The sequence below is a fragment of the Anguilla anguilla genome, chromosome 3, assembly GCF_013347855.1.
Source record: "Anguilla anguilla isolate fAngAng1 chromosome 3, fAngAng1.pri, whole genome shotgun sequence".
Taxonomy (NCBI): Eukaryota; Metazoa; Chordata; class Actinopteri; order Anguilliformes; family Anguillidae; genus Anguilla; species Anguilla anguilla.
Genome location: NC_049203.1, coordinates 55,003,708 through 55,027,376, shown reverse-complemented (window position 1 = coordinate 55,027,376; position 23,669 = coordinate 55,003,708). Strand labels below are relative to the sequence as shown.

Below are 23,669 nucleotides of genomic sequence, written 5' to 3'. Positions count from 1 at the left end.
CCTCCGGCGGAGGCCAGATTAGGCCCACGGATAGGTAGGGCCCTTGACGTGTTTGGGGAGGAAAATGGGATTTAGGGGGTAAGAAAGAGGGAGAGGGGGGGGAGAGAGCGGTAATTCTCAGAGTTCTCTTTCATGTCCTCTTATCAGGAGCGATGTATAGACAGGCGGCGAGCCTTAATCAGAGTGCCTCCGCAGCTCCGTCGATAGCTCCTTTATGGGATTTTTTTTGCCTCCCTCTCTCGTGCTGCAGGTAATCTCCTAACCGGAGCGCAGTGAAAGCGCTCCTAGGGGCAAAGATTTAGGAGAATTCTCTGCGACTCCCCTCATTTTGAGACGTTTTTTTAATATTTTTGCTCCGTCCCAAACTCACTGTGTCTCTCTCTCCCTCTCTTTCCCTTTCATCTTCTATAACTCACTCTCCTCTCTTTGTAAACAATTACCCCCACTGTATATCTTCCATACATTTTTCAATAGTCTCATTCCTCCAAAGTGAGGGGGGTCGGGGGGGATCCTGGTGGAAGTTCAGTGAGCCATCAGAAACCAATCCGGAGATCTGGGGGAGACAAGGCAGTTTAAACCAAATGTATTTTAATTGGTAGCACCCCCTCATGCTTGCAGTAGGCAGAAGCTTACTGCAGCTTTCATCGGTTTGTCTCTAGAGGTCATGACCATGGGACAATCTGATCCTTACCTGAGAGGGCAAACAGCAGCCTGGTTAGCCCTTCTATGAAAGTGGGTTGTGCCAAGGGTGCTGGAATCCTTTCAGAAGTGGGTAGTCCAAACACACTGAAAAAAAACAACAATAGTAAGGGTGTTGAATGTGGGGGTCCCACCTCCCAGCACCCCAGGGTCGTACCCTTGTGTGGTGTCCTGGTGTCCTGGAGCGGCCTTCTGAAACCCAGGGGAACGTGGAAGGCCATACACCCACAGTGTACCGCAGCTAACCAGAATGAATCACACCACTTTAAAATCATTGTTATGAGTTAAGCGGGAGCGTCACTTCTCAATTTGACCTTGTTCCCACTTCCCTCATCAGCATCTGTTCAATGCTGTTTGAATACTTTTAAACTTTGAAAGCCTCATTTTTTCTCGAGTAGCAAACTGTTACTGAAACCTATAAAGGGTGTTTATGGACATGATACAGTGGGAATAAAAATGCTGTGGGAAGAGAACTAACATTAATAACACTTTAAGGCATGTTCCAGTAATACTCCCCTCTCTCTCACACACACACACACACACACACATACATAAGGTGGCGTGCTTTCAGTGTTTGTAAGAGAAGGTTCCGTATCTATTGGGTCACTTTGAGCTGCTGGGTGAGGGAAAGAGGGAAAGAGGAATGATAACTGTCATATGGCTGTTGTGAAATTTTAAACATGGATATCTGCAGGCAGTCTGCAAACAGTCTTTTTCTTTCCTATAGTAACCTACTTAAAATGGTTTACTCACAGTAATGCAGTATTTTGTTAAAGGAAAGAAATATTTCCCTTTTTCAAACCAGTGCAAATAGAGGAAACCTGCCTGTGTGTTATGCTAAGGACTTATAAATGGCAAGATATGTCACATAAATATTACTATGAGGAAGGTGCGTAATTCTAATCAAGAGAGAGTGTTGGTTGGAGTTGTGGAGGTGGAGGTGGAGGTGGGGGTAGGCATTTCCTCTGAAAACGCAGATTTGTGTTGACTTGTAAATGGTGGTGTTATTAGAAAAGGGGCCTTCCACCCACTGCAAAATAACTCAATTTATTTAGCTGTGTGTACAACATGAGCCTTTTTGTTCCATGCGACCAGTGATATCTATATTATTAAAGTGCAAATGACATTCAGCTCGACGTGATAATCAAAGCCTCTGAAAATGTAGCAGGTCTGGGTATTTTTGCAGCGCACATGGTTCTGTGATTACTCCCTAGTGCTAAAGTAACATAAGGAGCTATCCATCTATATCACATGCAAAAAAGAAAAAAAAAGTAAAACATACAAATTCAATATATCCAGTTCCCTGGCTTGATATAATATACCACAGCTCCATGCATGCACACTCATAGTAAATGTTTCTCGAACACAGCTCAATATATTTTCATTGATACTAATGTAGTACTTTATTGTTTATGTTTTTTTAACAGAACACATCTCAGCTTAGGCTGTATGTTATCTTAACAAAAATACGTTTTCAGCGTACAAAAAATGCCAAGTTACTCATGCATACAAATCACTGTCTATAAGTCATTAACGCTTGCTAAATCTACACCTGCCATAAACAGTATTGGTATCAAAATAAGGCAAGTTACTGCAAACAAGATTGGCTATCTGAGCTCACACAAATTAAACAAGCCCTATTCCAAATCAATGCTACTCAATGTTTCCATAAAGCATTTAATGTAACTACAAAATAATGAGCTTTAGAAATTCCTATATCTATGGACCCAGTCCAACGTATCTTACAAATTTGAAGATCACCATGAACATGCATTGCTTTGTCAAGCAGCCGATTTTTCTACATAAAATAATAACATTTGTGTGAAGAAAAAGGGTCACAGAATGTTATTACCACTTGTGGTCAAGAAGATACGTCTATAGGGGAGAACCAGCAGAATTGTGAGAACCACACCCATAGATAACAAATTCAGTATAACCCAACCCAACCCCTTGCCTCTTGTCCCAAAAATACCAATTATCATAAGCCACGCCCAGTCTGCTAAGTGCCACACCATTGACTGCGCCCATGCACCGTGTGACATTGATTCCGGAAAACAGAAAGTGTCCGGTACTTCATAGGGGTGTGCACCTCAGGCTTCACCACAATAGGGTACGATTTCAATTCTTGACATAACAGTTTGCTATTTGACAATATCACAAATTTTTTGCACTATGATCCAAAATGATCGGATATAGTACAAAACAATCAATATGATCCAGCTGTTTTACATACAACCAACATAAGGTTAAGAGTACAAAAACCTATTGATGTCACATTTAACAGAAGGAATGATGAGGAGGCTGAGTTGGAAATGTAAACAATATTGTTGGCACTTTTGCTAAAGTTCAAACCGTTATATGATAATGGATATACATATTTTGATATGATTCATAATGATACAAATTGATTTTTGCATGTTGTATGGATTGGATCAGATCGTTCTCTTTGAATGAATACATTGATCCGGATTGATGTATTGTTACCCCCCTAATACATAAAAGCACCGAATTATCAAATATTTGAGCAAAATCGAATCAATTTCAAATGAAGATGCTTGGAAACTTTGGCTTGTTCTTGTTTGGTGTCAGATCAGACATTAGATTGAAAGGCATTTCTTACAGTATGTCTATAACTATTAAACTGCCTTGTAAATATTAAAAAATACAAGTGCTTTTTGTTTTATCATTTAGGTTTTTTTTAATATGTCATGCTCAACACAAAAACTGCATGAGCAATGATTACAGCAGTAGTGACAGTATTATGGTGATAATTATATGTCAAAATTGTTTGTCAATTAACATTTGTATTTCTGTATAACCCATGCAGTTAGAAAACATATTAATGCAAGACATGAAGCTCAAAAATACTTTGTTCCGAAAATGCAGTGTCAAGTAGATGTACATCAGATAAGGGTCAAATAATGTATTTGAAACTCCTTCACCTCTTAGACACCTGTAAAACTAAATATTTTCAAAGAAACATCCATTTTCACCGAGATCCAAGGCAAAATTTTTCTTTCATATAATTTTGACTTTCGGCTTGTGACATGTTTTGTTGAAAATTCTCACGGATCTCTTGGAACATTTTAAAATTTTACTGCCTTCTAAAGGGTGGAAGCACTTCAAATGCCTGTTTGACCCAGGTCTGTTTGACGCGAAGCTGATTCCCCACATTCTTAGAAGAGTGAATGAAAATATGAAAGCTGAAATACTCGAGCAGAAAGAAAGCACCTCTTAGAGGAAGCGCATTGGAAAGAGTAGACATTAAAAAATCAAATTAATTTATCCCGAACAGGATTTTTAAATGACAACTGTCAGAAAAGCCTTCTATTGCCAATTATGCGAGAAGACGCATAATGACTACTGCTCCATTCACCTATAATAATAACTTGCCAATGATGACAGCAATTACTGGAGAGGCATACTGTTTTAGAACTCAGAGAGCTTTCCCTGTGAAAGGAGTTTGTGTCTGTAGAATTGAAGCAAAGAAATGAGAGAGATTTGGTAAGGAAGATGTGAGACTTCAGCAGAGACTGTTCATCACCAAGGCCACTAAGCACCCGACATCTATGTCATGGTCTATTTAACTTGTTGGGTCTCATGAGTCCCTGCCATTGACCTTGTTGTTCAGCAAAGCATGGACAGTATATAGGCATAAATAGACTGATGACTTATTGTTTGGTGTCATTGATGTGTCTGTCTTCAGATAGTGAGATCTGTCCAGGAAGTCACTCTCATCCAAAGCGAAGTTAAGGGAACATCACAAGGTCTGATGTCAATGTCAACGCCAACCATTACCCTAATATCAGCATGAACCTTCTTGAAGAGAATGTTTTTGAATGTTGCAAGTTACTTTTTTTTCAATTAATATATGCATTTAGAATTTTGGCCATTTCTGCATGTCAGGACCACCCATTGATGCCCTATTGTAGTGCCATGAGTATTAATTTGAAAAGAAATATATATATATATTTTTTTTTTTTTCAATCAAAAGCAAAAGTATTGTATGCCAACATAAAAAAGTGAAATTGGAAATTATATTTTTGAACCATAAAAAAACAAACAAACAAAAAAACTCTTCAATTGCATTATAGTAACAAACAATTTCATTCAGTTGGTGTTTGCAAGCAATCATCATGCTTCTTTGATCAAAGATATTGTTTTTTCTTGCAATTTTTTCTTTGTTCTAGCTTTTTTTCTTCTTCTTTTTACCTCTTTAAGTTCTGCCTCTGTTTTGACATGGCAGGATTTAGAGGAGGGAGGCGTGTCTTCAGTCATTCCATTGCTAGGGACTGATGGATAACAAAGCCATCATTAGCATCAGCCTTGGTGCAATGAGTCATCGCTCATTCTAGCAGGGTTGATGTTAGTTATGACCTTGTTAATAACACGCTTTACTTCACTTTTGCTTACATTTTCGATAAATAAGTAAATACTCGGAGTACTAAATTAATGCCATGAACATTTTAATCAGTGGTTTGCAAACTTTTAGTGGATGTAGTTCAATGCCCGCAGATGCCTGTATTATGTGTTGTCCGCCTGTACTTTGTTGACAATTGCATTTGCCTGTTATGGTCAGTAACATAGTGTTGGTGAGGGCATTAGGACACACATGGTCAGTGCTTTGGTCTGTTTCAAGTCAGATTATTTAGTGGTCACAACAATTAGTTCTTCAGACCCTTTCTAGAAACATGCATGAGTATGTTGACAGTCAGTGCATCAGTCAGAAGCTAGTATGTTTTAAACAGCTCTGCAATGATTCTCCATTATTTCTCAGTCCAACATCAGGGTATGATTGGGTGCTGATGACAGGCTGTCCTTCAATTGGGGGCCTTTATATGCTTGTGCCGTGGGGGTGGGGACGTGCAATCAGCTGAGACCACTGTGGCCAGACAAGCAGCTGTCACCTCTCTCTCTCTCTCTCTCTCTCTTTAAAATAAAAAAAGACTTCCAATAATAAATATGATAATGATTCAGAAAGCAGAGGGCCCCTGTTCCGAAGTGTGCAGTCTTTACAATTTCATTTTGTTTACGCTTTCAATTCCTGCTCAATTCTATCTTTAATAAAGCAATTTTTGCTTAATAATGCAATTTCCATCGTCCCTCCAACACATTTCTTCTCCCTTTGACAGGTTATAAACCCTCCGCAAACAAATTCCAGGCCTTGAGACATGGCGATAGGAATCCTGGCATAATTGCTGTCAGGGAGCATAATGCTGTCTCTTTGTTTATAGGTGCTAGCGCCGGACTTATTATCTTAGCGCCACAACAGTATTTGCTAATGGCCTGAAGTGCCGTTAAGAGATCGGACAGGGTTAATTTGCGAATCATTAAGTTGCATTATTTCTTCGTTCGCAACTCATTTTTAAGGCCTCTGGCTCGCGCAATCAATGACACCCTCGCGGTCGTCGTAATTGTATAACAAATGAAGTGATATTCCTTTTGTTGCAGGTGACAAGGGAAGCGCATCGGAGGTTAACCGAGCAGCTCCCCCGCTCTCGTTCGCCGCTTAGCTGCACGCATAGCAGACGCCTCTCTCCCACTTCCTGGAATACGTTTTGTAATGCAAGTAGCCTACTGTAGGAATGCTCTAGCGTAGCCCGTTTTGATCAACTGTTCGTGTACGTATCATAACTCCGGTCATTAAGAGCGCCTATGCATTAAATCTATCTTGCCAATGTTATGTTTTTTCCCCTGTTACATTTTATCCTGTTTTAATACTCCAGCAATTTGTTTTTAAATATATGGCTTATATGCTGTAAACGGTGTGCATTTTGACATCAATTTTTCATCAGCTCCAAACAACCTTTACTCCAGATTCTTTCATGGGAGTGCGATTCGTGGCCTACTTTATGGCATCTTAATGGTTATCTTTTTTAAATTTTCTTATGAGAATGGAAAAAGCTACAAAAACTCCAGTAATGCTATTTAATAACTGTCTTACTGTCTTAAACTATTGGGGTTTGTCTCTGATAAGATTTGTTGAGTCATTGTTTGGATACCCTGTACCTACTGTAAGCTTACAATACATTCAAACATATGAATATGCGCATCACCTTCTCTATAAAATGTGTGTGTTGTGTGCAACTGTTGTCTTTTACCAAATGATGCAAAAGATTTGCATTAACTATTGAAGTGTAAGAGGATTGGATTGGCATTTGATTTAGTGAAATATGATTTGCCAGCACTAACGCTGTGATGAAACAGCTACAGGCCACATAAAACAGATGCCAGCACGTAAATACTTTAATCCAGGGAAGTTATGAAAACACATTTTCTCAGAAATTGGCAGGTTTTGAACTGTATGCTGGTCCCATGCTGTTTTTAAATTTTTTTTTTTTTTTTTTTGGACAAATGCACAAATCCTTAATTGTTCTTGTTTCGTTTACTTATGCAAGATGACCATGTAATTTACTGCTGGAATTGATGGGGGGATTTAAAGCATTTTGGGCCAATGGCTTACATGCAGTGCATGTGGGGCTGTTGGTAGTGTTCTGTAATATTCTGTATATCATTATATAGAAGAAAAAAAGGAAATTGGCTTGTAACCAGGACACTGAAGGTTTGATTTCCAGGTGCACTGCCATGGGATCGTTATCCAAGGTACTTAACTTGAATTATTACTGTAAATATCCATTCCTGTAAATTGATTTATTTATATATTTTAAAAAAATATAAAATATAAAAGTGAATGTTCCCACTTCCATAAAATCCAAGTGTAAGTCAGTAAATGACAGAGTGAGTGAGTGAGTGAGTGAGTGGGAATGAGTTGATACAGGCTCACCTACAGCCTTCTGTGTCTCTTTCACTCTCATACTGGGGATTCTGATGTTAGGTATATGGGAATGGTGTGTGGAGGCAGATAGGAGTCCGAAAAATGGAGTATGTAGGTAGAATGAGGAGAGTTGTTTTTGTTTACGTCATAATCGCACCCGCCCCTTCTAAGAAAACAGAACGGTGTTGCCTCGTGCCAGTTCCTCCTGTCATTTTCCTGTCAAATGGTTTTGCCCTGTGAGGAGCAAGGGAGCCCTCTAGTGGCAAGCAAAGGAGATGGGACCAAGTCAGGAGAAGCAACCTGAGAAAAATGCTTATTTCGTGAATGAGTGAGAGGCAATAGGATCTTGGGACAGTTGGGACAGTTTTTTTTTTTTTTTTTTTTTGTGTGTGTGTGTGAAACGAGAGCTGCCATGCAAACACTAGAAGGGGCCTCCTTCGACAGCACACTCCAGGTCACCAACAGGTTCATATGTGCTGTTCATTTGTGTATCTGCAATGAATAATGCATTTGCATTATGTACTTCTTTCTCAAATTTACTGCAGATAGAATCAATTATGAATCATGAACTGAAATGTTTTTTATTTTACACAAAATATTATTGTATAGTATACTCCACTTTTAGGTGATATATCTTTTTTTCAAAGCAATCGACTTTATTTCAAGCCCATTTGCAAGATTGCATTCAAAGGAGAATGTTCTATTTTTTCAATTAAAGAACAAAATCAAAACTGTCATTATTTCTCCCAACGGCTTCGAGGGAGGATAAGCCCAAATAAATAGACGCACCCGGTGAATATCGCTGCCTTTCAGGAGATAAGCGGGCTGACTGTTACAAACGAGAGAGAGAGAGAGAGAAAAGAAAGGGAGGGCGTAAAATCAACTTTAACCCGGCACGGGCAGCCCCCGCGCGGAGCTCCAGGCGTGTCGGACCTGCGCGGGGGCTCTGCTTTATGCAAAGCGAAGGTTGGCATTATTCTCGCGGTTCAGCTGCTCAGCGGACCGTCGCCTCGCCGTGACCGCCGGGATTAGAGAGCCCGTCACCGCGGCTGACGAGAGTTATCAAACCTGTCCTGCCTGGGGCTGACGCGCGGAGATAGGACGGCCGGGCCGCTCGCGCGAGGTCGGAGAGGCCGCAGAACGAAGCTGTCATCTGCAAAAATGAGGCTGAGGTAGCCCCCAGCTCACCGCCGCGCTGATCCAATTACACACACCCACCCTGCCACACTTTTTTATTTAAAAAAAAAAAACTATTTTTCTCTCACAAAATTAATTTCCCCGCACTAGCTCCCCCGCTAAGAGAGAGGCGTTTGTCCTCTCATCAAATAAAATTTGCATGAATAAGTACACAACTAAGAAATGCGAAGCATTTCAGAGGTCATTGTTGTTGTCGTTTTCGCTATTTTCCCCAGGAATTGTGCATGTTATTCCAGACCGGATTATGGATCTGTCATTTTCAAACGCTCGGTTTGGAAAATGTGTTGGGGCAGGGCACTCCTGGATCAGTTTCTGTGTTTAGGTTAAGAGATTTAAAAGTGTGGAAATCAAATTAACCCTCAACAGAGGCTTAAACGCCCCCACAAATAATTCCTGTGAAATATCTCTTATACAGTAAATTCTGTCTCTCCCTCTCTCTGTCTCTCTCTCCCTCCCTCCCACTCCCTCTCTCTCTCTCTCTCTCTCTCTCTCTCTCTGTCTCTCTCTCTCTCATTCTCTCTAAATGGTTACATCACAAAACACTATGGTCATTATAGGTATCATTATAGATGTTATAGTCATTACAGTGAATACTTCCTTAGATTCAAGAGCATTATGGCAGTATTCCACTGACCACTGTTACCAGGGATCACATCCCAGTCAGTTTTGGTCCTATTTTCCTGTTATTGTCAGCAAAGTCAGCATCAGCATCATATAAACTCCTGTAAACATTATAATGTGTATTGTTTGCTGATTAAAAATACTGAACTATCAAAAGGGTCGCATGAAGGCATGCATTAATCTGTGTGCGAAGTATTGTGTGTAACTTGTGTGTACTGCATGTGCGTGTGCCTGTGTGGAAAAATGTGTATGTTTGTTTATGTGTGTGTACAGTATGTGTGTGTATGCGTGTGTGTGTATGCGTGTGTGCATATGTGCATGTGTGCATGTGTGCATGCTTGCATGTATACGTGTATGCATGAGTGTTGTCATGTGCGTGTGTGCGTATGTGCATGTGTGTGTGTGTGTGTGTGTGTGCACGCCTGTGTGGACTGAGGACCACTCTGAGTGCCTATTAAAGCAAGCACTTCAGTTTGCTATTAGCATTCCTTTCATCCCATCTCTGACAACAGTTTGATCACTTGCTACTTTGAAGAAGGCAGGATTTTGTTCTTTCCTTTTCCCCCAGAAAGGAGATAAAAGATAATAGGCTCTGATTTTAGAAAGTAAATCCAAGCCTGGTTTTGTGGAAAAGAAGAAAAGGGGAGTGTGATCCAATATTGTTACTGTAATAATGTTATCAAATGCCCGTGTTTCTGTTGTGCCTGTCATACTTGTTAAAAAGGGAAAGCGAGAGAAAGAGAGAGATAAATTGAGCAGGTGTAGTTGTAATATCTGAGGCAGGCCTGTCCTTGAGTGATAGGAATTTCACTCTCACAGTTTTGTCCCACAGTACTTTCTCATCAGTGTTCTACATGCTCTTCCCACAAAGTCTGGTGCTCCCAAAGAAGGGTTCCCAATGTGTATTGATCAAACAGATAAAAGTAAAACTTGCCTCTCTTGTAGGTTTTTCAACATGCTGATTAGAAATTTTTCATTTATGCATTGATTTTAAAACCTCAGTGTGTGGCAAGATCTTTAACATTGATCGGCTAATCTATGTTAACACAAAACAGCTTAAATCGTCTATGCAATATATCTTCATCTTGGCAGCAATAAACAATAGTCGGTGTGTGTTTTTATGTGTGTGTGTGTGTGTGTGTGTGTGTGTGTGAAAGAGAGTTTGAGTTTTAATAAACTTTTTTAATACAATACAGCCACTTTCAGCAACAGCAAAAAGCAGCAAAAATACAGAAGACACCGAATCAAAATGAACAATAACAAGACACACGCTCACAAAGAATGTCATTGAGAGAGAGAGAGAGAGAGAGAGAGAGAGAGAGTGTGTATGGATGTATGTGTGTGTTTGTGTATGTGTGAGTTTGTATATTTGTGGAGAGAGAGTCAGTATGCACCTGAATGTACGTGTTTATTTGTGCATGTGTGTGTGAACATGGTTGTGAGTATGTGGTATGCGTGTGTGCGTGAGTGTGTGTGTCTTTTATTGTTTGTGTGTCTCCGTCCCCTGCAGCTGTTTGAGAGCCATGGGGGTTCACTTTCCCTTCAAGGTCATCTGTGTGTGAGCTGTCACAGTGAGAGAGAGAGAGAGAGAGGGGGGGAGGAGGGAGAGATAGAAAAAGAGAGGGAGAGAGAGGGGAGAGAGAGAGATACAAAGAGAAACAACAAGAAAGTGATGAAGTGGGAGAGAGGAAGAAGTTCAACAAAAACAAATAGAAGACAGACAGAAGAATGAGAGAGAGAACAGGAAGAGAAACAGGGTCTATTTGCATGGCTTGATCATCCTCATAAGGCCCCGTGGTATGAATGCTTGTTTCTGGTTCAGTTTGTCCTGTTGCGGTACTGAGTGAGTTGCTCATTCTGATTTAAAGCTCTGAGAGAGACATGCAGTGAAATTTAATCTCAGTGACGTGGGTCCGATCACAGAAATTCAACACAGCACATGATCATTCTCACCAGCAGACGTAACGCTGGATTAACCAGCTGGAGCTTAAATGCACTGCCGCAGTGAACATGCACAGATATTGCTGTGGAATGGTCTCTTTTCTTATTTAGATATATTCTAGATAGTTTACAGTTTACACACGCTATAAATTATATTTGTCTTAATATATTTTTTACTTTATTACCACACTGTGTCCTTTTTTTTATCTATCCGTCTTCTCCTGTCTCCTCTCCTTGGCACTCAGAATAGAAGATACCCTTTTACAAAGGGGGAACTGTGCCGGAAGTTGATAAGGAGAAGGGGCACCGCACTTTTTAATGAACGCTTTCAGTTCCGCCCCTCCCTCCATCCCTCATCCCCCCCCGCCTCCCTCCATGTGCTGAATGCTGAATAGACAGAGGGTGGTGGTGGTGGTGGGGCGGTTGTGCGTGGGTGGGGGTGTGGGGGCGGCGGTTGTGATATGTAAATGACTGTGATGAATGTCACCACCATACCCTGCGGATACAGACCCCCAAGCTCTCCCCCAGTCATGTGCCCCAGGCCTGGGGTGGGGGTGGGGGGAGCGGGGTGGTTGACTGAGAGAGACAGGTGGCTCCAGTACTGTACGCAGGCAGGCCCGCGGAACAGGCCGCCGTTCATTTATCAAAGGCCAGCCAGTGTTTGATCTCATCTGCATCACTGGTACAAGGGTGATGGCCCAGTTATTTATTTATTTCCATATTTATTCATGTATATAGCTCATTTTCTCCCTCTCCTATTGTGTTTTCTGCCTAGTTTAACACAAGAGCTCAAGACCCTGTGTGTGTGTGTGTGTGTGTGTGTGTTTGAAGGGGGGTGGGGGGGAGGGGTGCATACATGCATACACACCCATTCTTGCTCACAAACACAAACACACATGTCTGAGGGAGTGCATGCATGTGCAAGTGCACCTATGTGTGCATGCAGTTATGTGTATGTGTGTATGCATGTTTGCGTGCATTTGCATGCATCTCTGCATATATGACACTCTGCACTGTTCTTGTAAAGCATTCTGGGAGGAATACATGAAGACCTCTAATTGAATTGTATTGTATTGCATGTTTGTAAGTGCAACATATTTGAAATAATCATAAATCAATGCACAAGAACCAGACCACTGCTGAACTTGCAAAAATCCCTTGTTCAGCATTTACTTAGATGCCATGAACATATTATTAATACGAGGAAGAACAGAGCCATGCCACACGCAGTGAGGAAATATAATATAATCTCATTCAGAAATTTTACACTTTGTTCAGAGAACTGTTATTTATTTGTATATTTATTTTAATTATATTCAGTTGTAAAAATTATAACGTTATCCTGCTTCTCTCCTGCACAACAAATATATTCCTGTCTCATTATAAAAATTCACAAATAACTATATATAAAATATTATGTATTTTGCACATAGTTAAATTCAGTGCGAGAATATACAATACTAATAATATTAAATATTAAATTAATTTATTTGGATCACATTCCAGCAGAGAACAACCAAACCAATAAATATATAGTTATTAATTTAATGCATTCATATAGCACATCATATATGTTGAATTTTGAGTTATAGGTCTCTTGAGTTTTTTTGTTCAACAATGAAAAAATAAGTTTAATTGTCTTGAGTTTTAATCATTGCCCCTCAGATCCAAGTCAAGTTTAAATGTTAACATAAAGGAAACAATAATATCAAAGATGGTATAATGTCCCAACTTAGATAAATACTGTACTGGAAGTGCATCACTTTTCAATCCTGTTTAAACTCAAGATTATCATATGGTCTATATCTTGGGCCAGATAGACAGATATTTTATTCTGTTGGTGCTTTGTTTAGATGTTTGATGGGGTTTCATATTTATAATAATTCAGTATTGAAAACTGAATGTAGCAAAATGTCTGTCTTTCTGTGGAGTGTTAGGAATATCCACTCACACATAAGTGAAGCAGGGCATGTTGACAAATCTCTTTTTTGAATCAAACTTAAAGGTGATGGAAAGCAAACAAATTTAAAGTTGATGAAAAATTAACCAAATCAGAGATGTTTCTCGGCTATACTGGAAATGCCCCTTCCAACCATGTTTACATGAAGCTGATTGGTTTTACATTTGTCTGTTTTCTGTATGTTAGTTTGTTTAGTTTATGCATAAACAGTTTGGACCATAACTTGGTGAGCTGATGTAGCTGTGGTTCCTGGTTCCAAAGTGGTGGTTGATATCGCTTTGTACAGTACATGTATATATCAATCTTCACCTGTTAAAATGCATGAACCCCATCTCAGTGCCCTGTCCCTAATCCCTTGATCATTTATGCCTTTGGATGGCTCGGCCAATTAAGAAAAAGAGGAGGCCAGAGAGGAGGACCAATGGGATTCCGGCAGCAGCAACCATGAAGGACCAGCCGTAGTGGGCCTCTAGGTGCACATCAGGGCATGTTTCTCCCCGTTCCTGCAGAATGTACCTCCCTACATCCGCCACCAGCTCCTTCCAGAGCACAAAGAGGCACACCAGAGCCAAGAACAGGCAGGCTGAAAGACAGGAAGAGACAGAGCATTGCTGAGGTCAGAGCAGAAACCACTGCGTTCACAGGAACACTGCACACAACCACAGATTCTATGGAGGAACCGCGCCATCGGCTTTGTGTTACGTCTCTCTGCCATTGAAGATGAAACACCCCCTTTCATGTGACCATTAATATTCATGAGGAGGCCTGACCAAGGGCAGTTACAGTGGCGAGTGGTGGAATATTCATCAACTGTAATAAATGCGCCAGAACATGCTGGATTGCGGAAACAGAGGACAGAAGGAACACAGGAGCTGACCATCTGGTTGTGGTAGAGGTTCCTTGAGCCAACCCGGCTCTGTCAACAACCTGAGACCCAGTGACAAATCCCAGTCTGTCCAACAGAATGTGTTGATTAACATGTCAGAGGTTTGTTTCCCCATCTGATTTCTACTGATGCTTAGCCACGAACCCGGTGAAAGTGATACACTGATGCAGTGGTCTGTCTGTGCACTCTTAGTGACTACAACAACAATACCGCTGGTGCGGCTGGCACTGGCTTCATAAGCTGAATTATGTCTGCACTTTAAAAGCATGTGACTTTGCTGAGGTTTACCGGCTTTCTCTTTCTACTGATTTGTTGTTTTGCGATGGCATGCTGTCATGCATGTCTAAAGGTAGGAGCTTGGAAAATGATTTATCCCATCAGAGCTATTATGGTCTTAAAAAGACACAGCACTGTGGGGAATGCTTTTGGAATGCGCTCTCTTTCTCTCTGTCTCTCTCTCTCCCTCCTCCCCTCTCTCTCTCTCTTGCTCTCTCTCTCTCCCTCTCCCTCTCTCTCTCTCTTTCTGTCTTGTCCTTTTCTCACTAATTCGAGTCAATAAACCTTAAACTCTCATAAGCAGTATGTTGGATCAGATTGCACATCTTACAGAGTCAGTGGGGTTGCAGGATTCTTAGAATACTGCTGATGGAGAGGACTATTTCTGGCCTGCATTGGCTAGGGACTGGCACTGAAATACACCCTCTCACAAATATACATAAAACACTCACAAACTGAAATGTACACACATACAGAAACACACCGTCACACAAGTACAAACAAGTACAAGCGAACACACATGCATGCGCACAGAAACCACACACACACACATAGGCATTTAGACTGCGTCACTAAATCCAGACTGCTTCTCACACCCGCAGAGCTGTGAATGCAGCGAAACCCAATCCGCTGGGCCCAGCCCGGAGCCCATGGAGTCTGGGAGAGTCCTGATGACATACACTCTGCTGCCGTCAGTGCCTGCTGGGATACAGGCTGCTGTTTGTCTGCCACTATCATCATCCTCTCTCTCTCTCTCTCCATCTATCTATGTGTCTATCTGTCTGTATGTCAGTATTCATATTTTTTCCCAGTTTTCCCAGTTAATTATGATTTATTGGCAGGGCAACTAAAACGTCCTATACAGTGCAGTACGAACATTGTTGTGGATTGTGCTGTACTGTTGATTCAAAAAAAAAAAAAAAAAAACTATTGAGGTTGCAGTGTAGTATAATGGCGAAGAAACTGATCTTGTAACAACAGACAAACAAACAAACATACAAATGCACTCACCTGCTGTCATCAGGAAGGCTCCACCCGCCTTGTAGAGCTTGTAGCTGGTGAACGGCACAGCACAGACCAATAAGAACCCCCCAATCACGCTGGCAGCGATAGCCAAGATAATGAGCATGGTCCAGAACCCTCGGAACACTGTGGTGACAGAGTAGCATGACATCATCACCATTTCACCAATTGTTATGGCATCACAAAGTTAGAACTTGAGAAACCGCACTGTGAAAAAGATTGATGTAAAGCTTCCAAGCTAACATGCCGTAATGCTGCATCACTGTATATGAATACTGCATGTTTGTGAGGTTTTAGAGTTAGGCTGAAGAATGGGACAGAGCTCTTACCTGCTGTAGCATCGTAAGCGGGGTGAGGGACTGGTCCCATGGCAACAGGCAGAGGGAAGAGGTATCCGTGGATGCAAAACTTGGGTGCTGGTTGATTCGCTGCAAATACATCAAGAGCTAGATCAGGAACTGGCCTTACTTTGATTGTATGGGTTTCATTAGTGCAAACTATATTATCGTAAATGCCTATGAGATCAATTCTTGGTGTTTTCTTCCCCCACATTTGGCCATTTTCCTTTATGTTATAAATATGCATTTATATTTAAATGCATTCATTTATTTTTGGTTTCTGTCCTGTCTCAGTGTCAGCAGTGTAGCTTGGAAACCAAAGGGATATAGATTTCAGTCCTTTAGTGAAACAATCTAGGTATATATTTGAACATGGCACACTGATGACCAGAATTAACTCAGTAAATGATTGCCTGTACTATATTGTCCTGTAGGGCCGTTGTGTGAGCGTTTCCAGGCACTCACTGAATAGAACGGCCAAGACAGCATGGAGTGAGGGGTCCCCTTTAAACCAACACCTCCAGAAGAAGCCTTCATGATGCAACATCACAGAAAGGAGGACAGGGCCCGTTGTCACACCCACTGCCTGCAAACACAGAGATATGAGTGGAATTGAGGAAGATAGGGGAGAAAAGATGAAGGGAAAGAGTGAGAGAGACAGACAGACGGAGAGAGACAGAACTTGTTTATGAGTTGAGATTGAATAATGTTTTCAACAAAAATACATGAACCTAAACCAGACATAAGCCACATGCATGAAAGTCCTACAAAGAAGAAACAATATTGGATTTGACAAATAAAGATTCTGAAGTTGAATATCACCCCAATCCTTGCCAAATTCCACTGACTTTCTATAATTGATTTAAAAAATGTATTAATTACTTTTAAAGCTCTGCATGGCCTAGCACCCACCCATATTTCTGAGCTTTTAGTGCCATATAGTTCTGGGAGATTGCTCAGATCCTCACAGAGTGATCTCCTTACTGTCCCGTGCTCCAGACAAAAAACTAAAGGTGACGGATTCTTCTATGTGAGGGCACCCTGGCTCTGGAATTCACTCTCTGTTAACATTAGAACGACAGAGAGAGAGTTGACAGTTTTAAGTCACTTTTGAAAGAGCATTTTTTAGATTGGCCTTCGGGTGAATTATGTTTCCATTTCATGTTCTTATTTTTATTGTATTGTGTTTTTCAATATACTCTTATCCCTTTCAATGGTGTCTATGTTTTGTTGGTCTAATTTTATCTTGGTTTATTTTGCCCTCAGTATTTTATATTGGCAGGGAAAGCCTTTTGAGCACCATGTTCTGGAAAGCGCTGTATAAATGAATTATTATTATATATCTGGAGAGATTGAAATAATGTAATTTTCTCTTAAAGCATACATCTCTTAGAGCATTTCACTGTGTTTAGTGCTATGTTTAGAGCAAATATTTTATCCAGAATTGATATTTGCTTGTTTTTCATGTTAGTATGATGTGTTATCACACATGTGACTATCTATAATAAAGATAAAGTATCTCAATCAATCAAAACTATTTAGTAGTAATGCTCATAGTAATGCTGACATGTTCTTGTCTCACATCAGAAGTTATAGTAGATACTTTTCTTGTCACTTAACATTATACACATATTAGGTCACATTGTAACATGATAACGGGTAGCAGTGGACAAGTAGTGATTAGGCCGTAGTCTATAGTTCCTTCACTGATGCCAAAACACTTTGAAAACACATGTTGCACTCTGACAACTGCTGCAACTGTTGCTGATGACCTCACCCACCCCAACAGCTTCCTGACAGACTGTCATTTCAGAGTAAACTCGGGCCTTTTACCAAGCTGTCATGGTAACAGGGTTCGGGGGAAATGTTCAAATCCTTCCTTATTCCGAAATGTGCATGTATTAGAAACGCCCAATGCGTTCTGCTGTGGGACTCCGGGGTGTTGACGTTGGGGTTTCTGAGCTAAACTGGGTGTGCCCCCCCTTGTGGGGTGTTGTTCATTCCTTCATGGGGAGTCTGAGTAATCGAGGCGTGCCGAGCACACGTGATGTCTGTTCCGAGTCCATTTTTCAAAACGTACAGTTGCACCCCTTTCCTCAGCTCTGAAAGCAACAGGAACTCTCTTCTTGATAATACTGAAGTACCCATGTGTGTGCATCTTTTCACCAATTAATTCTCCTTGTATCTGACAAATAGCTGCACGCATATCAAACGCCTCTCTCCCACTTCCTGGAATATGTTTTTCAATGCAAATAGAAATTGTTTGCCCTTATTGATCAACTCAGGCGTTTGTGTACATGTTATAACTCAGCTCATTCAGAGTACCTACATCATAAAATGAAATTCCATCTTGTCTATATATAAATGCTATATATATTTATGCATGCATCCATGCATACTTTGGATGGGGTGAGGTTGGGGACCCAAAGGGTGTCCACACCCTGTGTTTAAGATGGCTGAGACACCATCCATTTTCACTGCATTGTTGAAACATCTCAGGGGGACATGACGGAATGAAGCTCATACCCTCCACATATCTGTCATTGGCAGGACTTAAAAATAACTAAGCAAGGAGGAATTTAAGTGCACCAAAGTCTTCGCAGCCAAATCTCAGAGCATTATGTTGTTCCAAATGAACAAACAGGGCTATTTTGTGAGGACACAAACCAATAGGCAACAGTCCCCTGAGGATAATCCCTGCAGGAGATACTTTCCGCTTTAAAAAAACACTTCTGCTGTTTTTGACCCCTCCATCAAATTTGATTTGAGTGCTCATTTTAAGAGCTTAACTTTGTCCTTTCCTGGCTTAAAAATCATTCTAAGCACAAGGCCATTTCAGAACACGGCAAATCATTATAAAATGAACAGGCACCATGTGAAGACAATCTTTTGGTGTCCAGTGGGTTCATGGGGGGCGCCCTTTAGACCATCTTAAGCGGGAGGAACGCTATATTGACATATTAATCAGTACATTATCTACAGCAAAGTACACATGCCGAACCTACCTCTGTGCTGTTTGCCTGACCCTCCATGCTGGAGTTGACTGCTGACGGCAGCTGTCCGTAGCCCTCACAGTCATCACTGGCTAGCAACCAGTAGTCTGTCGCGAAAGCCACAAAGAAGCACAGCACCCCAATGCCCCCTACAATGCCCGCCACCAGGGCGACCACCCCTGCCTTCATCCTGAGCGTGTCTGAGAAAGCTACTGCAGCGGGGCAAGGGGCAGGGGTACTCCTGTGACAGAGGGAGGGACACAGGGAGGAAGAAGAAGGCAGGGGCACATGGGGGCATTGGCTATTTTTGGACACAAAATGAGCAGGGCTTGGTGCAAGCTTCCCAAGGCGGTCAGTAGGAGGGATTCTATTGGGAGAGGGAGTCAGGAAGAGGGGGGGAAAAGTGAGTGTGCAGTCAGGAGTGTGACAGGACTGTGAAAATTTACCACAACAAGGGCTGTGTGTGTGTGTGTGTTTGTGTGTGTATGAAAGAGAAAGAGAGAAAGAGTGCATGTGTATCTGAGAGTGCGTGTGTGTGTGTCTGTGTCCATGTCTGTGTTTGTGTGTGTGTGTGTCTGTGTCTGTGTCTGTGTCTGTGTGTATGTCCGCCTCTGTGTTATCGTGTTTGCAGCTGGCCTGGTGAAGGAATGCAGTCTATCGTGGAATCCCTGGAGCTGCTATGTTTCAGGACTCTGTTTATTGGTGGAAGCTATTTAGTCCCTCTGTGTTACACTTGCAAAGGGAGCAGAAAATAAATTAGTCAGAGAATGCCAACTGCGTACTTACCCTGCATAGTTACCCGCGGGGTGTGGTAGTGGGACAAGAGATATGTGGACATAATTGCAAGTATTGATAGCCTGCACTTCTTTATTGCAGTACATAAATGGACCTTATTTGGCCCAAAGTGTTCTTTTAGTTGGAAAGAAAAAATAAAAACATCTGATCACTCAAAACATCATGATCAGAACTACCCTGAAGTGAAATCTGTTTTTGTGAAACGTCTTTTGAATAGATTGATTGTATTGTAAAACACCTTATAAGTACGATGATTTAAAATAGTCTTACCTTCTATGCAATTATGAGTACACTTTAATATAATTCAATTGCTGTGACCATAATGACAAATAATTACACTATTGTGCTTTTCTAAAGAACTTTATTCAGCTTAATTGCACATTTTGACAACAATGTTACTGGTAGCTCTGATGGTTAATTTTACTCCAGTGGTCTTGCCATGTTAACCTTAAATAAATAAATAAATAAATGACCAAATAAACATAAATAAATTAATAAACAAATCTTTGAATAATGAAATGTTATTCAAAGATTTGTTTATTAATTTATTTATGTTTATTTGATCCATTGATCTGTTGTGGATGATGCAATGTCTAATGTAGACATCTGAATAATAAAAAAATATTGAATATTATTGTTATATAATTATTATCACATTCTTACCTACAATAGATACTTTTGGAAAGATTTCCATAACGTTCATGCTTATCAAATAACCATAAAATAATATGATATGGATTTGCAATGTTATGTAACTACAATGATGATATGAAAAATGGTAAAATGGCATTAACGAGGAAGTTGAAATGACAATTATATTTCCCATTTTCTGTATCCTGCCTCACATTTTCAGATTTAAAGAGCAGTAAAGCCAGAGGACTGTGTACGAGTCCACTGCATTGTACTATTACATATTTAAAAACAAAAAATACATTACATAATCAGAAACAATGAACTGATTAGTCCTGACAAACCGTTCTCTGAACAATTTTCAAAGGTCACGTTCTAATTTCTGAGTGTTGTGGTTGCCCAATACTGCCCTCTAGTGACCGAGTGTATGGGACAGTCAGGGGTATTCTTCAGCACAGCAACACTTCAGTCTTAAATTGTTGAAAGCAGCCATTGATAAACAATATATTTGTGTTTTAAAAACTCAAAAGGTAGTTCAGAGACCTTTTTTTCTGTAATGTTCACAGAGCAGTTTGGCTACTGTAATGGATAATTATTTCTTGAAAATTAAATCGCCTGAAACAAGAACAGCAAAAATGGGACTTGAAATTCATATCTACACCGAACAATTTATTAGGTTTTCATTTGAATAAAATGTTAGTTTGTGCTCAACTCCAGTGGAAAATTAAACCTAAAATAATTTTGAAGGACAATGAAGTCGTCAGAATTGGTGATCAATTCCCACAACTCATGTAGCAACTTTATTTTTAAAATGAACCTAGCGACAAATCTAGCGATGCGTCTAAGATAATACACCCATAATATATTAAATAAAATATTCTACTCTAGGCATCTTTTCGGAAAATCCCCCTTCTTCATGTAACAAACGTTTTGAAATGGATGATGACATGATGACATCATAAATATGCAAATTCACATGTGACATCATTCAATGGCTTTCAGGGACTTTTTGAGCCAGCATAGATTTCTAGGCTTTTGAAAGGTTAGTGAAATGTTGGGGCACAATATAGCCCCTTGGTCCCCGGAAGGTGAATCAGAGGAATACACACTCTTCAGCTACACGGTTACTGGTGTACAGGTGGGGGCAGTATGGCAGTGCCTCCGCAGGTACAATTGATGATTACAATTTGGGAAGAAAAAGGGTAAAAAGTAGAAAGCATACTTTTTTATTTTTATTTTCTCCATCTACATAAAATTTCAGGACTGAACCATTTCCTTTCCAAGCATTGGGGTATCAAACTGTTTAATATAAATCATATAAAAAAATGTGTGCCTCAAAATAAACAGCAGCTAATCAGTGCTCAAAAAGTCAACGCAAATCTTTGAAGGTAAAAATTATTTTCTTACTGCTTCACTCCAGACAGCTGGAATGCAATTAAAGTGGGAAGACAGACACGCCAAATGGCTTCAGAGAAAGGTGGAGGGGAAGAGGGCACTGTGTCTACTTCTCCCTCTCATCCTCCAAAACAAAGCTCAGTTTTTTTGGGGCCCTGTCTCGTGTGGCTCCAGAAGGAGGGTGTGGGGCCGGTTCCTCCCCTGGTCCTGTGATTCCCTCCCTATCTCGGTGGATGCTCAACGGCTCATTTGGACTTAGGTCCACTGGGCTTGGTTGGTCTGGACAAATGGGTCTGGCATTTTGGCCCACTGGAAAAAGAAAGCACAGGCAGTCAAGGGATGGGTTTCTGAGACATCTGTGTGTCACAGTGCTGTAGACAACATTGCCAAAAGAGAACATTCTTTTTTTAACAATGTATAATTGTGGAGAGTACTGTATGTATGATTAAATAAAATATAACCATAACCATAATGCAAAGGCTTTTTATGATAAACACATATCTCTTACATTAGTATGTGTAAGAATGCTGTAAACTCATACAACAGTAAAATGTGCTGTACTTCCTTTGTCAGGAGAGAGATACGGTACCTGTTAAAGACCTGGTGAGCCTACACTCCCTCTCACTGTCCCTGGGCTCCTCCCCAGCCCACTGTTAGCAGGAATAAGCACACACAGACACACAGTACTGAATTACTGGAACTGAGCATGTCTGCCTGTCTGTCTGTGAATCAGTACCTTTACATCATAAGAGTGCCTGATGATGAATCTGTGAATTAGTATCAGTTTGATGGTCCTGTGTATGTGTATGAATACCTACCCACAGTCCGCCAGTTTATCTGTCAGTGCATGTCTAAAGAAAGTATATTTTATGCTTGATGTGTGTGGTTTTGTGTGTATGGGTGGATGTGTGTGTCTTACATGTATGAGTGTGTGTGTGTGTGTGTGTGTGTGTGTGTGTGTGTGTGCGCGTGGGTGTGTGTGTGCACGTGTGTGTATGTATGTGTGTGTTGAATTGTACCTGTCCACGGTTGCTTAATGCAGAGCTCCTCTTCCGCAGACTCTGGTGTCGGTGTAAATGGGGATTTCTGCTCCGCTCCACAGAAAAGTCCTGATGCAGAGTGTGCCTGCTGTAAGCAGGAAACTGCCACACACACACACCGACACAGACACAGACACAGACACACACACACACACATAAATATGACAAACATACATAAACACAGACAGTGAAAATTACGTTCCACCAGTCAACACCATGGTGTGTCCTCTGTGTATGACTTGCACAGAACACAAACACACACACACACATACAGTGAGAGAGAGACAGAGAGAGATGACAAGTATTAAAAACAGACAGGGAAAATCTACGCTGCTTACCTTCCTATTGAAGTTGTGCAGATTTCTGGAAAGTATTTGTCTGATGTTGTCCATTTCCTCAGGAAGTAAGGGTCTGCTTTGGACATTATTGTCTTCACTATGAAGAAGGGGAAAGAAATAGACTGTGAGATGGGTTAGGGAAATGGATGTTTAGCTGAACATAATTTTTGAGAGAGCCAGTCTATTTAGGTCTGATTCCCATCAGGGATGCGGTACCTTTGAACACGGCACTTAAACTGAATTGCTTCAGCAAATATCTGGCTGTATAAATGGATTGTATGTAAAATGCCATTTGCGTAGGTTTCTCTGGAAAAGCATCTAATTAAATGTAATTAGTACTGAATAGAGTGATTAGACTTTTATAGAAACTTTCTATGTGTTGTCTGTTGTATGGGGAATTATGTGTGTGTGTGCAGGAACAAAATATCATTGGCTGAATTGGCTTCTCCCAGCAAAGAACCAAGTCCCCTCATACTGCCAGTGATCAACAGCTATAAATATACCCCTTGGCCTGTATTACTGCCTTTTGCTTAACACTCACAGTGGATACAAGAAGTGTTGCTATTGCAAACGATGCACACAAGTCATAATAGAGCTGGTTTTGAAGTTCATGCCAGTAATATTAAAGTGCAGAATTTCGAATTAAATTTTAGCTTTAAAGATTTTTTTGAAGTCTGTTTTCCACCCATAACAAGCTGTAATGATTTAATATTAATGTAACCTTTGATGCATTATATGTCTTCCTAATATGACATTTATCTG

General features: G+C 40.7%; 1 protein-coding gene and 2 long non-coding RNA genes across 3 annotated transcripts in view; 1 reads left to right on the top strand and 2 right to left on the bottom strand.

The window, feature by feature from the left end:
- LOC118223450 overlaps window positions 1-23,669 on the top strand; it is a 79,500-nt gene that overhangs the window by 52,916 nt on the left and 2,915 nt on the right. The gene's annotated exons all lie outside the window — the stretch shown is intronic.
- LOC118223449 (transmembrane protein 182-like) lies at window positions 12,464-18,959 on the bottom strand. The gene is made up of 5 exons (XM_035410001.1): window positions 18,722-18,959; window positions 16,182-16,302; window positions 15,708-15,806; window positions 15,367-15,504; window positions 12,464-13,776 (listed from the first exon to the last, which is right to left on the bottom strand). Exons 1-5 carry the CDS (start codon window positions 18,896-18,898, stop codon window positions 13,553-13,555), a joined length of 759 nt encoding a protein of 252 aa, XP_035265892.1. The 5' UTR covers window positions 18,899-18,959; the 3' UTR covers window positions 12,464-13,552.
- On the bottom strand, window positions 21,354-22,223 carry LOC118223451. Its single transcript, XR_004764445.1, has 2 exons — window positions 22,119-22,223; window positions 21,354-21,838 (listed from the first exon to the last, which is right to left on the bottom strand). It is a non-coding gene; the product is annotated as an uncharacterized LOC118223451 (long non-coding RNA).

Bases quoted from the DNA above. Each gene is read 5' to 3' on its own strand.
- LOC118223449 (XM_035410001.1), bottom strand. From the start codon at position 18,898: ATGAAGGCAGGGGTGGTCGCCCTGGTGGCGGGCATTGTAGGGGGCATT. The intron at 15,807-16,181 runs GTGAGTGCCTGG...ATGTATTTGCAG, and splicing joins TGTCTTGGCCGTTCTATTCA to CGAATCAACCAGCACCCAAG. The intron at 13,777-15,366 runs GTGAGTGCATTT...CCTGTCTTTCAG, and splicing joins AGCCTTCCTGATGACAGCAG to CCTGCCTGTTCTTGGCTCTG.